At 36.8% G+C, this 18866-nt stretch overlaps 1 protein-coding gene across 1 annotated transcript in view; it reads left to right on the forward strand.

Moving 5' to 3' along the window:
• LRCH3 (leucine rich repeats and calponin homology domain containing 3) overlaps positions 1–18866 on the forward strand; it is a 114536-nt gene that overhangs the window by 87188 nt on the left and 8482 nt on the right. Inside the window, 8 exon segments of the mRNA XM_036850149.1 lie at positions 3640–3711; positions 7761–7790; positions 7792–7810; positions 8662–8727; positions 8730–8771; positions 10320–10438; positions 11061–11198; positions 17775–17852. Coding sequence (XP_036706044.1) covers positions 3640–3711; positions 7761–7790; positions 7792–7810; positions 8662–8727; positions 8730–8771; positions 10320–10438; positions 11061–11198; positions 17775–17852 — 564 coding nt within the window.

The raw sequence follows: 18866 nt of genomic DNA on the forward strand, positions 1-18866 counted from the left end.
CTTTATTGGACACATGCAAATTTAGAAGATACCTTAAAACACACTGGTTTACTTTTATTGCCTGTTTCATCAGCTGAAAATGAGTATAACTTCAGAGCTTTATTGAGAGTCTTACTTTTATCAGCTTTGCAAGAGAATTCTAACCATGTACATAATTGCTTTTCCTATCATGTTTTATGTTATTTTTTTCACCATAGTATTGAAAACTAGCAGTTCAAAAGCCTATTGTCTGTAGCAATTCCTGTCTTAGGAGCTAGTAACTGCCGCCATTGTGCATACTACTGCATGAACTACATACTTGAGCATGAGATTTCTATTACATAAACTTTCATTGTCAGAATTTCTGTGTTCTGTAATCATCATTTCCTTTAAGATGGCTAAAGCACATTTTAACTGACAGTCTTATAAAGAAGTAAGCCTCTGGAGTTTTAGTCAAAGCTAATTGGCATGAGAAGCAAATAACAATTTAATGTAGAAAAATATTGAGAGCCTATGATGATCCAGACACTTTACCAGAATTATCTCATTCACTCCTCACAGCAGCCTTAAGAGTTAAACTTATCACCACTTTACAAATGATTACTGAGGCACAGAATGTTTTGTCCAGAATGTGACTTCTCCAAGGTCACAGCTAGTAAGTACAAGGCTGGGTTCAAATCTAGATCCGGGTGACTTGAGAACCTGCATGAACACTGTGCGATATTGCCTCCTGTACTGTAATTGAAAACACTTTGAAACACTTTAGGAAACTGAAGATGAGATTTAATAACACATATAGTAAGTGCTGAATGCCCAGGCGTTTTTGTCAAGGAAAAAGTGGAATTTGGAAAAACAATAAAATCCCCTTAGCGTGAAATTTGAAATTTCAGCCATTTTCAAAACACATACACTTTTATTTTACTTAACAGTATTCATGTCTGGCCTAAATTAGACGGCCTTTACAAACAAGAACCATGTCTCACATATTTTTGCATGCCAAATAGTGCCCAACATGTATAACAAAAAGTCATTTTTTAAATCATACCTCTGATCTTCTCAAAACTACTTTTCAGTGGCTTCATATAGTAGAATAAAGTTCATATACTTTTTTTTTTAGATTTATTTATTATTTATTTTATTTATTTTTTTGGCTGCGTCAGGTCTTAGTTGCAGCACGTGGGCTTCTATGTAGTTGTGGCGTGAGCATTTTCTCTAGTTGTGGCGCGCAGACTCCAGGGCGCGTGGGCTCTGTAGCTGTGGCGCGCGGGTTCCAGAGCGTGTGGGCTCTGTGGTTTGCAGCACACAGGCTCTCTCGTTGAGGCACGCGAGCTCAGTAGCTGTGGCGTGCAAGTTTAGTTGCCCCGCGGCATGTGGTATCTTAGTTCCCCGACCAGGGATTGAACTGGTGTCCCCTGCATTGGAAGGCAGATTCTTTACCACTGGACCACCAGGGAAGTCCCAAAATCCATATACTTCTTAACAGCCTACAAACCCTTTAGAGTAGGTTCCAAACTTCTTAACATGGCCTATAAGCTCCTGTGTACTCTGGGTACTATGTATCTCTCATCTCTGGGGTCATGCTATATCAGCATTTTTTCAGCTCTGAAAATATGGCAAGCCCTTTCCCACCTCAGGATCTTTGCAAATGATGCTCCCTCTGCATGGAATGCCTCTCATTCCCTGCATATACCCCTTGGTTAATTCCTACTGATCTATCTGGTATCAGCTTAAATGTCACACCCTTAAAGTGGCTTTTCTGCAACACGCCTACCCCCAAATCAAATTTGTCTCCACTGTTTTTTTTTTTCGTCATAGTACTTTTAGATGGGTGTCTATTGTTTTGTATCTCCCCCTCTCCCCCACCCCCTATAGACTACTAGACTGTAAGCTTCATGGGCACAGGGATATTCTCTGTTGCATTTACCTATGTATACTCAATCCCTATCGTAATTCCTGGGATATATTAGTTGCTTAATAAATAATTCCTGAGTGAACATGTATTCTGTACATCTAATAATTGCTCATTAGGGGAGTTCCCTGGTGGTCTAGTGGTTAGGATTCGGCGTTTTCACTGCAGTGGCCCCAGTTCAATCCCTGGTCGGGGAGCTGAGATCCCACAAACTGCGTGGTGCCGCCAAAATAAAAAAATAAAATCACGATCAGAAAAAAAAATCTCAAAAAAATTGTTTCAAGATGAGAAGTTCTGATGATATAGCAAGTAAATGTTGGATTTGATTTAAAGACCTTGAAATATGGGATTTGAAATAACTGTTAGTAATGTTTAATATCAGTTACACTAACATTCTCTTAGGATTGCCCTTCAGGCTTCTGTTGCTTTCATATATGTCCCATATGTATCTATATCCCATCTCTAGATACTAGAAAGGATCTAGGTTCATTTCACTTCCTCTTCCTTCCATCCTTTTTTCCTTCTTTGCCAGCATAGTGGCTTTTAGCCTTTTTATATTTGAGATTGACAGTAATTCAAGTCCATTTGATCATAAGGAGGCCCAGAAAATCTAAACAGGTGAAGGCATATACAATGTAAGACTGCTGTCACAGCCTTGTTCTTTGGTACATTTCTTTCCTCACTTTCTTCTGCCTTAAGATAATGTTGCAGTGTGTGTTACATGCTTTTTTTTGCACACACGAAAAAGACATTGCTATCTATCAACTTATTAAAAATATAGTTGTGTTTATTATATTGACCATCCTACTCACCTTTTCCTAAACACCACGTGTGTTCTTGTTCATTTATCCGTCATTCGTTTATTCATTATTTGTGATTGTAGTTTAAATTTTTAAAAGTTATTTAACTTATAAAGGCTTTAATATCTTTAAGCCTTTGGCATTTTTAATAGATACAATCTTACCCAAGCGCCCTTTGTAAAAGTTCTGTCTTCTCTGATTTTCACTCCCCACCAAATGAAAAAATTGTCATGTTTTGAGCAGCTTTTATCTGTAATCAAAATTCTATACAATAGATTCTAACACTTACTGTCTCTAATTATATCTCTAATATATCTAACTAGTTTTATGTAGGCTGGTGAAAGGATAAAGGATTCAAAGAAAAGGAAAATTGTACTTAACTTCTCAGAGGTCATTTGGACTTTTACAGAAGCAGAAATGAAATGCTGGTTCATCCTTAAGGTGTGATGCAAAATCCTCATGTCCTGGCTTCTCACATCAGAGCCATTAAACTGAATTATAATAAATCTAATTTGGATTAATATTGAAAAGATGTTGCTCTTATTCATGCCAATTCTGATCAGTTAAAATGAGCTCTTTGACTGGATTTGTTTCCCCTGTCATAGAAACAGCACAGGACTCATTTGTTTCTAAGGCTATTTTGCTAAAAAAAATTTGATGTACTCAGTTTTATTTCTATATAAAATCGTGTTTAATAAATCTTGCCTTTCATTTCTTGATTAATGTGGTATGAGGTATTGAAATAATTTGAATTAAACAGGTGGAAAACTGTGTTTAATAAATTATAGGGTTTTTTCCCCCCAACTATTCTCTTTCTGCCCTATCAATATCTTAGTAAACCATTTGAAAGTTTGTCAGTGACCTTTCCTTTTCTCTGCCTGCCTGCCTGCCTGACATTTTGCTAACATAAATGCTGCCTTCTGTTTCTTCTCTTTCTCTTTTGCAATTTAGTCGCTGTCAGGTGTGAATCAAGTGGGCTGTGCTGCTACCCTGCCTCATTCTTCTGCCTTCAGGCCTCTTAAGGTATATCTTGTTACTGTAATTTATCAGGAACTTTGAAGAGGAGGTTTGCAGGGGAGGTCTTAAATTTCCCAATGGATTGGTCTAACAACAGTCTGAAATCTAGAATTGTATGAAATATAACTAAGCTTATGAAACTAAGTTTAACATTAATATCACTTGAACTTTTTTGGAAGTTTTATTATGCCAGAAACATAGAGCCTTTGTTAATTCTTTATATTGAGATTTTTGTTTGAAATGTCCTTCTAATTTTCTTATCAAAGGGTTGGGGGTTTTTTGTCATGAGTTACTATGTTATTTTGGTTAATATATGATATTGAGTTAACTCTGTTGTCTAATGGGCATGCAAAATAATTTGAGTATCAGTCCCCCAAAGTGTCACTGCCAAAACCCTATTACAGTAGAGGTCAGCGAGCTATGGTCCCTAGGCCACCTGTTTCTGTGAATAGTTTTAGTGACATACAGCCACTCCCATTTGTCTATGGCTGCTTTTGCACTTAAAAGCAGAGTAGGAATAGTTACAATGACGATCATATGGCCTGTAAGTCTAAATTAAAAACCTGTGGTATTTTATTTTTTAAAGGCCTCTAGGGATGGTAATTCCATACTTATTATCATATGATACCTAAGAAATTATTCATAATCCTGACTGTCAACAAGGTCCTCTCCTTGTCTAACTTATATCTGTCCTCCTGTGGTTTACACCTATTTCTTCTTGTCTTTCCAGAGTGGAGGTTTTCTAGTTACTTAGCAGTCCTTATGTGGAGAATCTTTATATTTGAAAACTATTATGATGCCACCCTTGTCTTCTCCGTAAATAAGCTTTGGCCCTTTTATGTGCCTTTCCTAGCCTGTTTGTCCTTATGAACTTTCACAAGTTCTCTGCCCTCCGTTTTGACTCCACAGTTCCCAACTAGAAATATATCCCTCATTAGAGCCCACGTGGTACTGAGCATGAAACAAGGGTTATTCACGTCTTATGCTGAGCATTAGGTTGGCTTTTTCCATTTTGGTATTCATTTTGCTCAGTATCCATTGTAATTCTGAGATGTTTTAGTTATATTCCTAAATGATAATTAATTTCTAAACTTTGTATCTTTTGTTTTCCTAAATACTTAATTTTGCTTTTCGAACATTTAAAATTTTCTAATTTCCCGGAATACTTTCAAATTCTTGCGTCATGTCCTTCTAAATGCTGACCCCAACTTTATAACATCTGTAAACCTGATAAACCTTCTCTCTGGTTATTATTGAAGCTACATATATCTGGATGACTCCTGAAAAAACTTTATAATTCTCTTCTATATTTACCTTTTGCTAGCCTTTCTCAGCTAGGTTCCTTATTTGAACTACAAAGAAAATTATTTTAGGGACTGTTTTCAAAATTTTTCCAAGGAAGGTGTATAACTAGTACCATTCTAGGTATATAGGAGAAAAGTTAATTCGTTACACTCAGTGGATACCTTGGGGCATTGGGGCTTATCCTCCCCTAGAATTATAGTTGAGTAAGGCCAAATCTGAATGTGCCAGAAGTTGTGTAATGTCTAACATTCTTCCTGTCGGACCTGCTGCACTGTCAAATGATTAGTTTAAAAATATTTTTGGGCTTCCCTGGTGGCGCAGTGGTTGAGAATCTGCCTGCCAATGCAGGGGACACGGGTTCGAGCCCTGGTCTGGGAAGATCCCACATGCCGCGGAGCAGCTGGGCCCGTGAGTCACAACTACTGAGCATGCACGTCTGGAGCCTGTGCTCCGCAACAAGAGAGGCCGCGATAGTGAGAGGCCCGCGCACTGCGATGAAGAGTGGCCCCCACTTGCCACAACTAGAGAAAGCCCTCGCACAGAAACGAAGACCCAACACAGCCATAAATTAAAAAAAAAATAATAATAATAATAATAATGTATATATATAAAAAAATATATATTTTTTTTTTTCTTTATTTTTTGGTATCTCAGTTACTTTGCAGCAGGTATATACTACATTTAGGCATGATTTTATTTCTTTTGTTGCTTAACTAGGCACTAAAAGTTGACTTTGTATCAGTTTCCATTTTTTGCTCTCCAGTTCTCCAAAAGTTCTCAGATATACTAGTCAATGGCCTCAGCGTGATTTGAATTATTTCAGTATCCTAGAATGTAAGCAGTTAGATTTATAGTTTAAAATAAAATATATTTTTTAAATCACCATTTTGTAAGTCCCCTCTCTTCTGGCTTTCGTTTTTTCATTACACCCAACTGTATGTTATTCTTTTGGTATTCTTGGAGGTAGAGACATTTGCTGCCATTCAGTGGAATGGGTTTCAGCTCTTCCTTCTAATCTAATAGAGTTGTCTAATAACTTTGATCGTTTTATTCCTAAATACTTTTGGGTTGTAAAAAGTTTCCAGTCTATCTCACTGTAATGCCTGTTATCTAAATTAAAAAAAACTTTTTTTTTCATCGTATCTGGAATATCTCTACTTTTTATGTTTTTTCTTGTTTGTACCATTGTCCTAGCTTTCTCCTTCCTACCTCATCTTCCTTGAAAATAAGGATGTATTTTGTTTCTCCTTAAAAAGATATCCAGCTTTTGCCTCATTGGCCCATTTATTCCTTTACTAGTGACTGTGCTTCTTATTTTAAATTAAATTGTTATTTAAATTTTCATTTCTTCTCAGCATCCTAACTTAGTTATTGGCATCTTTAACTTGATGAACATGTTGTATTTTTCACTAATGAAGATGTAATACATTGCTTCACTCAAGAGCGCAGCTTACTTTTTAAGTCTTAATTCTTGGCCTAAGAGTATCAAACCAAGGAATCATTACCACAGAATTGTCTTTCAGATCAGTCCAAGAATTTTCTCACAGCATGGCTTCTGTTTATTTATTTATTTATAGCAGTTTAAATTTCCTGTCATCATTATCTCACCTGACCCAACTCCAACTTCAGATAAAGATTTTTGAAAATATTGAAAACCAAAAGGGAGAAAAACAGCATGGAGTGGTGTACTGTTTGTGTGTATGGTTGTGTGTGTTTTAAAGTCATTCTGTTTCAAAAAATGTGTCTCAGTTATCATAAATGAGTGAGTGCAACTCATTGATTATTGAATATAACTAGCTATCAAGGCCCTGAAAACCTGTTGTTATTCTAGCTTTTCTTGATTCTACTCCTCTGCCAAGTCTTCAGTATTTTAACCCAGCTAACCAATGCTTCCTTTAAATTAGCTTAACTCCATTCCCTTTTTTAAGGTACACTCTATACCAGTTGAGCTAGTTTCTCTTCCTCCTTCTTTACAGTTTCCTTTGGTCAATAAATTAAAAACTTCTTGGATTCATATACTAGTCTCGAAATACAACTATCATCTTTAAATACCTCATTTCCTCACTGAAATGAAGAAACCTTCATCACTCTTTCTTAAAACATTACTCAAGGAGGGGGGTAGCAATACTTTAGAAAATATGCCAGAAAAATACTATTATAAAATAAAATTTTATTCTCTTCCATACATTTCCCAATAAAATTTTCTGCCTTAGGATGATTTCATTTTTCACAGTCATAGGAAAGGCCTGTTATATAATAGGACTATCTTTAGAGAATGCATTACATAAATCTTGTATTCTGTAGAACTAAATAAAGTTTGGCCTTGGGGGTGTGGTGGGATGTATTGGGAGATTGGGATTGACATATATACACTATTGATACTATGTATAAAGTAGATAACTAATGAGAACCTACTGTATAGCACAGGGAACTCAACTCAATGCTCTGTGGTGACCTAAATGGGAAGGAAATCCAAAAAAGAGGGGATATATGTATACATATAGTTGATTTACTTTGCTGTACAATAGAAACTAACACAACATTGTAAAGCAACTGTACTCCAATAAAAATTAATTTAAAAAAATGTTTGGCCTTAAAAAATATTCAGAATTATTATACCAAATCTCATTTTCTAGACTTAATTTTGGAGGAGAGTTGCATGTTTTTATTCTTTTATTGATATAATCCCAAATGTGGAAAGTACCCTCTTCTGGAATAATAATTATTGATGTATCTATGTTTCTCCACAGAATGATCACAGATCTAATGCTATATCAAGTTTCACCTACAACAGAAACAGGTAATAGACACAAAGGTGCAATTAACCACATCCTGATTATGAATCTTTACCAGGAGTTTCCTGATAAATTACTCCTTAGATGGCTGTGGCTTCCTTTCTGAAATGAGAAATCAGACACAAAATTGGGAACTCTGCACATTTTTCACTTTTTAATTCAACTAGTCGTTCAGCCACTCAGCCATTTGATATGAAAAAACAAGCAAGAGCTAGCAGGGCTGTAGGTTTGCAAGAGACTATATTTAATATATTAACATTCATTTTGCCTTTATTGATATACCAAAAGTAAACATGACAATTAAAAATACATACAAACAGGGATTTCCTGGTAGTGTAGTGGTTAGGATTCCAGGCTTTTACTGCCATGGCCCTAGGTTCAATCCCTCGTTGGGAAACTGAGATCCCACAAGCTGCGCGGCACAACCCAAAAAAAAATAAAAATAAAAATACATACAAGCAGCCCTCCCACTTTCAGGGTTACTTTTCTTTTCTTCTTTTTTTAAGTATTTATTTATTTGGCTGCTCCGGTCTTAGTTGCGGCATGCGGGATTTTTAGTTGTGGCATGCGGGATCTTTTTAGTTGTGGCATGTGGAATCTAGTTCCCTGACCAGGGATCGAACCTGGGCCCCTGCATTGGGAGCATGGAGTCTTAACCTCTGGCTTATTGAGGGAAGTCCGGAGGTTACTTTTCTATACCAGATTTCTATTAATAAACAAAATTATCATTTATATCATTGCAATATTTAACTTTTTCTTCATTTGCCATTTATTGAACTTTTGTCATTGTCTGTTATTATATGTAATTTTTTTCCATCTTCTTTAATCTTATTTTGCTTTTCCATGCTGATTTCAGTTCATCATTCCCCTGCATATTCTTTTCCTGCTGCTATTCAGAGAAACCAGGCCCAGCGCCCTGAAAGCTCCTTTTCAGAGGAGCTGTCAGGGCAGAAGAAACAAATAAAGGTATGGTGGCAGTGCTAAAAGGGGCATTGGGGGGTGGGGGGTGGTGGTTATACAATGACATTATATGTTATATGCTTTTAAACTTCTACCCTGGGAATTCCCTGGCAGACCAGTGGTTAGGACCCTGCGCTGTCACTGCCGGGGCCCTGGTTCAACCGTGGGTCAGGGAACTAAGATCCCGCAAGCTGCGCAGTGAGGCCAGACAAACAAACAAATAAATAAATAAACTTCTACCCTGAGATGTCACCAAGGCAAAAGTTTTAAACTCTGCGTTTGTCTGTGATCTCACCGATATAAAGGAAGAGATATCTTAATCTTGTTTGAATTCATTTTGGTCAGAAAGTTTCTCAGTACCACTAAAAGCAGGTTATAGTGTTTGAACAAAAAAATTACTCTTTCAGGGCTTCAGGGATGTCCCTTCTCTCTGTAGTGTGCTCTTTTTCAGATTTTTCTGTTGGTAAAATCTGTTTTCTGTGTTGTTAAAGAAATGAATCAGTAATTTTAAAAAAAAAGAACTATTTAGTCTCATGGTTTTTAGTTAATGTGGCAAATTTCTGCCTGACCCCCAAAGGTTACCTAGAAGTAGAAACAGACATTTCACTCCCAAAATAACTATTTTTAACATAACTGATAGATACACTCACAGTGAGATTTAAACTCAAACCAGAGATGCACTGCTGGTGGGATTGTTAATTAGCATGGAAAACTGTTTACATTATCTGCTAATGGTGAACCCTTGTATATCCTATGACTAGCAATTTTGCTTTCTGAAATATGTACACATCTGTACCAAAAGATATGTCCAAATTATTCATAGCAACATTATTCATAATAGCCCCAAACTGAATGTCCATCAACAATAGAATGGGTAAATAATTGTGTATATTTGTACAATGGGATACTAAATAAGCAATGAAAATGAACACATTGATATACACAACAACACAATATAAGATAAATCTTATAATGTTGATCAAAAGAAGCCAAACATAAAAACATACACACATATAATATGGTTTTATAGGTAGAAAGTTCAAAAATGGACAAAACTAATCTGTGGTGTTAGAAGTCAGGAGGTCCATCGTTAGAATTAGAACCTGTGGTACTAGAAATAACTGTTACCCAACAGTTGGGTAACAGTTGGGTAACCTACTGATGGGTAGGGAACATGAGAGGGTCTCCTGGGTGTTGGTAATGTTACATTTATTGACTTGCTTGTGTCTGCTTTGTGATGATAATTTATTGAGCTGTTTGCTTATGATTTGTCTAATTTTTTGCATGTGATATTTTTCAATAGAAACGTTTTTAAATGGATATAATCAAACACAAAGTAGTTGAGCCAAATGGGTAATGGACATGTGGTAGTTTTTCATACTATTCTCCCTATTATTGTGCATATTTTTAAATTTCCATAATAAAAACTTTTTTTAAAAGGTCAGTCCAGAAGTAGAAAGTGCTGTACTTTGAAGGAAACTGTGATCAGGTGGATCTGAGTATTTTTGCAGCACTGGCAGTCGCCTTTCTATCTTACATACCAATATTTTTTAGGTCATGCGTCACCCCTCCTTTCATCTTCTGCACCTACCACTGATTTTAAAGATCCAGTAACAAGACAGAATTCAAGACAGAGAGAAGAAGAGCTGGAATTAATAGACCAACTACGGAAAGTATGTACATTGCCTGTGAATTACATTTTTCAGTGATACTGCTGTAGCCCATAATCCTGGCATCACTTGTTCATTTGACTTATAATTTTTAATAGAATCAACAAGTGCCCATTGTGTGCTGTGGTGCCCATTGTGTGATGAATTTTTTCACTTGTTTACTAGGAAAATGAGATGGGTTATTCCATAAAGCTCAACCCCTGACCCTACTCATTTAAAATTTTTTTCTGCCTCATGATTTAAAGAAATCTTGTTAGAGTAATAATAATTCATATGTATGTACACATATACATATATCGACACATACCACACTTACATCATACGTAGTGTTTATTTTAAAATTGGATCTAGTTGTTTTTTGTTTTTTAGTCAGAAAATTGTAAGTGAATTCTGTTGTGGAACTTTGCAGCACTGTCGCCTGGCTGCCATACATATATATATATATATATATATGATCTCCTTAAATTATTGACTTGGGATAGAAAGATAAAATAGAGATTGTGGTACTTAAGTTATTTGCTTTTTAACTTGATTTCTAATTAAAAATATTCCATTGTGACTCCATTATGTCCTGTGTGTCAGCCACTCTTGAATTAATATATTTCACATTTTCCTGTTCTTTTAGCATATTGAGTACCGGTTAAAAGTATCTCTGCCTTGTGATCTTGGAGCAGCTCTAACCGATGGTGTTGTTCTTTGCCATTTGGCCAATCATGTGCGGCCTCGATCTGTCCCAAGCATTCACGTTCCCTCACCAGCTGTAGTAAGTTTATAATGCTTAAAAAAAGTTGGCTCTTCATCAGACATTTGTTAAGTACAGAGGCAGGCACTGTGGAGAATGCTAAGGGTACAAATATGAACAGAGTCCAGCCCCTGCCTTCCGGGTCTCACTTCTACTAGAGAAAAAGTAGGCATGTAAACAATAACTTAACAGCTGTGTGTGATGTTATAAAAGAGGTATGTAAGAAGTGTGCTATGGGAATACAAAAAAGGGGCCACTTCAACTCTGCCTGGAAAGTTCAGGAAAGCCTTCCCAGAGGAGGTAAAATTTGAACTAATTCTTGATATATGAGTAGGAATTTGCCAGCAGTACAGAGAGGGAGAAGAGCATTCTGGGCATAGTATTCCTAGACTAAAAAGCTAAGGAAGGTCATGGCATATTCAAGGATTTCTTAAGTTGTTCAGAATAGATCATTCACAAGGTGTTGGTGTAAATGGCAGAGGATGTAGCTAGAGAGGTAAGCTAAGGGCCATGTGACAAGGGCTTCGTGTCCCATGTCACAAGGGCCTCATGTCCCATGTCAGGGAAATAGAAGTTTATCTTAGTGTAGACAATCAGGAAACACAGAAAGAATTTGAGAGGAATAATGTGATTATAATTGCAGTTTAGAATGATGAATATTTCAGGGGTAGAAGTGCCATTATTGAGGGACCAACCTCAGGTGGAAAATGAGGCAGAATATGCATTCAAGATGACTGGCAGGTTTTTTTAGACTGCTGGTTAGATATGGACATCAGTATCAGGATGGCAACCACAAGAGAAAGAGCAAGTTTTAGATTGACACAACTCTCCTTTTTCTTCCTTCAAAATTTTTTAATATTTTTTTTCCATTCTTTTTTATTTATTTGGCTGCATCAGGTCTTTGTTGCAGCACGCACGATCTTTGTTGCAGCAGGCGGCTCTTTCATCGTGGCAGGGGTTCTCTTCATTGCAGGCTTCTTTCTAGTTGTGGCGTGTGGGCTCAGTAGTTGCGGCGCACACCTTCAAATTTTTATTAAGAAAGATTTCAAACCTTCAGAAAAACTGTAAGAATAACACAAAGAATACCCTTAAAGCCTCCACCTAGAGCTGACATTCATTGCATCTTGCCATCTTGCTTTGTCTATATTTATGCGTGTTCATGTGTGTGTGTGTTTTAATTGCACCATTTAAAAGTTGCAGATATTATAACACCTTACCCCCTAAATATTTCTGAGAATTGTCCTAGGCCACCTTGATCTTACCCGTAGCCTGAAGCCAGGGATGAACAGTGTGGTGGCTGAGCCCTGTTCCTCAAGGTGGGAGTGTGATGTGATTGATTCACTGTGCTCCCTGCGGGATCAGGCTGAAACTGAGAAGGGACAGCTCTGAGCCCTTAGCAGCCAGCAGGGAGTGAGGGTAGGAAATGAGGATGGATGCACAGGCTAAGTAAAGAGACATTGGGTGAGGCACCAAAAGCATCCACAAGTTATATTCAGATTTCCCCAGTTGTTCCAAGAATATCTTTCATGGCTGCTCTGCTCCTCTCCCCTCACTAGTATGCACACACAACAGGATGTAATCAAGGTTTCCACATTGCATTTGATTATTATTTGATGTTGTGACAGCTCTTTTGATGAGTCTGAATGGATATTGTGCATCTGTAACATGCTTAGCCGTGTCTAACCTTTTCAAAGGTTTTGCCCTCATCTCATTTTCTGGTCATTTGTTGTTATTTATGTTATTTAAATAACATAAGTATGTTATTTACATACTTCCTGATGCAAATCCTTTACTCAAATTGCAGTTGTATCTAGGCCTATAGATTGCCACTCTGGACATTCATCTTGCTGCCTCCCCGGATGCAAATCGTTTAAGCCTCCCAAGGACCTTTGATTCTAATTATAAAAGCTGCTTTGTTACCAAGGTCCCAAGAGGCTGACATGGCCCTTTCCCCTCTAGCATATCCAAAAACAGAGTCATGCATTTGCTTCTAAAGAAAATAGGTAGCCACTTTTTATTTAGTGACCTCAGAAAACAGGCATTCAGCTTTGTGTAGAAAAGGCAGAGAGGAACAGTAGCACTACCAAATCAACTATGCCCCCAAAGACTTGAAAGACTTGGTTTTGCTCCTAAAGGTGGTGATTAAGAGAACAGGAATTGACATGCTATTTGGCAACGCCAGAAGGGGAAGGGCTTATTCATACTTTGCCTTCTTCCCAGTTTCTGTCAACTGAATTAAGAAAAATAAATTTTTTTAGTAATAAAAAAAGACAAATCTATCATTCTTCATTTTCAGGGGAAATAATTAGGAAGTAGCAAGGAGCTCATGTAGAAAGTGGAATATGAGAGGAAGGGTGACTGAGGTTCTTTATCTTCATCAACCAAACATAGTGCCTTTCATTTAAGAATGTAAAGTATTTACATACAGGAAAAATAAAACTATTTTATCAATGTTAAACCACTTAGAGACATAAAACACATGGACCTTCTTGTCAAAGAAACATGATATAACATGAAATTAGAGCATTTAAAACTTGCTAATGAAATCAACAACAACATTTAGTCATATTTATTGAGCAGCTAGTCAGTGGTAGGCATTCTGAATAGGATGAAAGGTACAGAGATGAGTTACAAGTGGTCCATTCTCTCAAGAACATGTATTCCTCTTAAAAAGTAAAATAAATGAGGTCTTTCCTGAAATAGTATCCTTGACACTTAAAAGCAAGTAGGCCTACTAAATAAAATTGTTTAAGAGGGGATCTTTTGGGTTAATAAATGACCTATAAAGTTGAGAAACACCTCAGTATGTAAAAATACCCAAATTATAACATTTGGGGGTGGAAAAATGGACTTTGAGTCAACCAGATGAAAACCGTCCAGTATTTTAATTAAAAGCAAAAAAATCCCTCACTTTTAAATTATGATACTGATTATTATGAATAAGTCAATATTGCTTTAATGGGGATACTGTTACAGTACTAGATTTCAGTATAAATATTTATATCTATTTTTCCTTCATACTGAATTGCTCTCCCTCATATTAGACTATTTCTCCCCTTATTCTGACCATACAGAGAGCCTTGTAACTTACTTTCTTAGAGATTTTTCCTGATGAGAATATAAAATTAAAGCCAAATACAAATGAAAAACCGTAGCAGTTTCTTTGTGGCTACGTTAACACATAGTGATTTATTGTAATTCTTTGAAAACCTGCTAATTAGATCTCTGAGTGTAACTTAAGAAACACTTTCATGATGTACTATATGAACCAGGCTTTTTTTCCCCCGCAGTTCAAGAAATGATCCCTCATTGTAAGGGGAGGTCATAAGTCCAGGTATTTCGAAAGAAACTCAGAAGGGCACTTGTGCTTGTAACCATTAGGTTATAATTCATCTTTCTTTGTTATTTTGGGAGAATCTGTGATATATGATAAACTGCTGTTGGTTGTTCAATAGGCATAGGTTTTAAGTAGTACAGTTCACATTGTTAGAAGTGCACTATTGAATCATATAAAAAAATCATAACAAATATTGTGATGTGACAACTCATTGAATGAACCATATCACCAAGGAAGATGACCTGAAAAAATGCTGAATCATTTCAAATTTCAAATAGCAAAATCATTTATTTCTTGTTCCTTTCAGTGTAGTTCCTTTCCTCTTGCTGAAATTATTTACTTTCTTCCCCAAAACCCACATAAGATTTCTTATTCAGATCAGGCTGTACATTACAGAAATGAAACAGGCTCTACATGGCTATCCAAAACCATGTTTTATGTCATATGAAGTTCTGGAAAAGCTTTTGGGGATAGCAGGTTCCTCTGATATTTGACTTAAGGCAAAATCATGAGTCCCTCTACACTCCAGAGTGATAGGGAGCCTACACCCCTGGGTCCTTTTTTTTTTTTTTTTTAAAGGTTTTATTTATTTATTTATTTATTTATTTATGGCTGTGTTGGGTCTTCGTTTCTGCGTGAGGACTCTCTCCAGTTGCGGCAAGCGGGGGCCACTCTTCATCGCGGTGCGCGGGCCTCTCATCATCGCAGCCTCTCTTGTTGCGGAGCACAGGCTCCAGATGCGCAGGCTCAGTAGTTGTGGCTCACGGGCGTAGCTGCTCCGCGGCATGTGGGATCCTCCCAGACCAGGGCTCGAACCCGCGTCCCCTGCACCGGCAGGCAGACTCTCAACCACTGCACCACCAGGGAAGCCCTCCCCTGGGTCCTTTTAACTAGCCATTCCATTGGACACATACAGAGCGGGGATGTGTAACCTGGGATTCATGCACTCCTAAGGCTTCCAGCACTCGTTGAACTACCTAAAATTGTATGCATGTGTATTCTTCCCAAGAGTAGATTCACAGCTTTCATCAGACTGTAAGAAGGAGTTGTATCCCGATTATGAAACACTGACCTACATCCCTGGGATTTAGACAAATGCTAAGAGAAGGAATGACTGGAGACAGATGATGGTTCCCCACTCCATTTCCCCTTCATCAGTCAGAAATCTGCTCTTTGTAGGGGAAATCTCAAAAGAATCTTTTTATTCTACTCCACAACCCCCCACCCACACACATCTTAGGGTGCTAATACTCCTCATAGAGATAATGCTGAGTTGGACCCCAGGATCACTATTCTGAGCTTTCTTTTCTTTTTGTCTGAGGTGGTGGTGACTCTTGGACCAGTTTCATACTTAGCAACACGAACTCTATCGTTTTATCCTTTCTTTTGCACAGAAGGAAACTTGTTTTTCTGCCTATGCAGTAAGACCTATTTCACTCTGTCCTTCCAACATCTGAGGGAGATGTTTCAGAAATGTAGGGGTCCTTCTTTTATAGAACGAAATGCCCAGGTCCCCTTCTTTTGCTAGAGTCCCACATTCATGATCCACCTGTGCACACGACGCCCCTAGCCTTCTCTCCCAAACTCAGATCAAGATCCTGGTCTGCTTAGCTAAGGTCCCTTCAGAATAAGGGAAGCTAGTTACATTGATTCTGCTTCCCTTTCTACTGGTATATGGAGAGGGAGTTTCTAGCTAATGAAAAATTCTTCTAAGTGAAAAGCAGTTTGTCCTATGTTTTCTTTGCCCAGTTTCTCTTAAAGTTAAGCCCATGCCCCAATAGCTTTCACCACAGTGACTTTTCTATTAGGCCTCAATTCACCTTACCTCCCTCTTAACTAGCAAGGAGTTAAAACCATAGCATCACTCGTACCGTGAACACCCGCTCTTTTACATGTAAAAAGTCTAAGAGAAGGAGCCCAGCTCCAAGTGAATTAGCCAGTGTGAACCCCCATGATTGTTTTTCTCCTTCTGTTAAGCAGATTCTGATTCTATTTATGTTTCACTTTTTTACCTCAGTTATAGAAGAACTTGGCATAGGCAAGAAGGGGTGCTCTCCATGGAAACCTGTTATCTTCTTTCTAGACTTAATTTTGAAAGCTTTTCAATTTGAAATTTTAAAATTATTATTACTCTCCTTCCATCTCAGTTGTTGCCTTTTATAAAACTTTTATGATAAAGCCAATCCTAGTGCCTGCTACGTTTCTCCGGCCAAGATTATAGTACCTTCAACCATTACTATGTAGTTATCTTGTTTCCTCTCTTCTTGGCAACAGTATGATATTCCATCTTTGAAGAAAACCCAGATATTCCCAAGTGAAACCGTTTTTTTTCTAGAGATGGTACAGGCTTTCATCTGCTTTGTAAAACCTATAGGTCAGATTCCCTGCAAATGTTTGGCTTCCATGCCTGATACTTAAACTAGCAGATGAATTTGAACAATTGAGTTTGTTAATCACTTTGGAAAATGAGATTCAGATTTCTTTCTTACATGATAACCCACTTGGCAAAAAATTTTATCACAACTTTAGGTCATGTGATACAACTATGTTCTAGTCATCAGAGATCTTTTCAGAAAAGCAAGCTTACTAGTTAGTGGCTAGGGAAATTTCCACCCTTTGGAAAATGGTTCTTTAATCCAATCTTTTAAAATTCAAATGTTTAAAAAATTTTAAATATAACCATTGAGTAGAGACATTATGTATCTGTAACATATTTATGAGCAAAGGCTATTGATTTTTTTTATTACTGTTTTCTTTAAAAAGACTGAAAGGAAATGAACCAAAGTGTTAATAACTATAATTATATTTGAATGACTGAGCTGTGGGTAATTAATTTTCTTGTTATTCCTCCAAATTTTCTTTGGTGTATATTGCTTTAAAGTGGAAAAAAATGAAACCGTCCTCCTAAAATTTCTCTATTTAGCACTTGCCTTATAAAAATCAAAGCCCAATGTCTAAAGTAGGGGGTGGCAAACTATGGGCCAGAGGCCAGTACCTATTTTTGCAAATAAAGTTTTATTAGAACACAGTCACTCTTATTTGTTTATATATTGTCTGTGGTTGTTTTCAAGCTCTTAGCAGATTTGAGTAGTTGCAACAGATCATATGGCCTAACATCTTTATTATCTGATTCTTTAAGAAAAAGTTTGCTGACCCTCTGGTCTAGAACATTCAGTTTATGAAGCAGTTGTCAAGAGTATTTTTAGTTAGCAAATTTTTTTAAACTTTGCTAATAACACCATGTTTTCTTTCCTTTGCAGCCTAAATTAACAATGGCAAAATGCAGACGAAATGTGGAGAATTTCCTAGAAGCTTGCAGAAAAATTGGTGTACCTCAGGTAATAAATTTATCATATTTTATGTTGCTAAATAAATTTGGGTATTATTTTCTTAAAATCTTTTAGACATGCAGGTATCTAAAATCTTATAGGGTAGTTCTGAGCTAAGTTGATAATTACTAACATGATTTTGTGTTACTAGAGTCAGTCATTATATTTTGAGCAGTTTCCCTTAATTATTTACAAGGACCAAGCAAAGAAATCATATACACATGAATTTCAATATGTTGTAGTAAGTAATTAGTGCTAAGTAATCAAAAATAGTTATTCTGATATTTTCCTAAATATCCCCTCTTGCTGATTGACTTGTGTACAACTTCATACACAGTAGAGTCTGTGCTTCAGAATAAGTGCATCTCAGACTAAGAATGTTTCAGTCGGCTTCAGTTTTTTAACACTTGCTTTAATGCTTTTAAAAAATGTTTATTTTGAAATAATTTTAGGCTTTGAGAAATGTTGCAAAAATATCACAGAGAGATACTGTATACACTTCACCTAGGTTCCTGGACTGTTAACATCTAACATAAATGTAAACATAGTATGTCATCCAAACCAATAAACACGTAGACAGTGCTGTTGACTAAATTGCAGATTTTATTCAGACTTTACCAGTTTTCCACTAAGCTCTTTGGAACGGAACACACAAGAGGCCATTTCTAGTCACTTGTCCTGCTCTTGAGATTTTTTGCCTCCAGGTTCCTCAGTTAGAGCTTTATTGCCCTTTAATAGTACAAGTAGTTAAACTTTTACCCTTTAAAAAACAATTATGTTAAGTGTGGCACTCTTAAAAAATATTACATATAGTGACATATATAGATAAATTTAAAGAAATAAAAACTGGTGCCATTTGATACTTTTTTCATTAACTACAACCATTACAGTTCATGTCACCATATTTTGTCCAACGTTCAAAAAACATGACACTTTTCTATCACCTTCTTAATTATCTGTCAGAAACCCGGTATTGGCCCCTGGACTCAACAAGTCCACTATTTCTCTCGAAGTTAAGCCCTT

The sequence above is a fragment of the Balaenoptera musculus genome, chromosome 4, assembly GCF_009873245.2.
Source record: "Balaenoptera musculus isolate JJ_BM4_2016_0621 chromosome 4, mBalMus1.pri.v3, whole genome shotgun sequence".
NCBI lineage: Eukaryota > Metazoa > Chordata > Mammalia > Artiodactyla > Balaenopteridae > Balaenoptera > Balaenoptera musculus.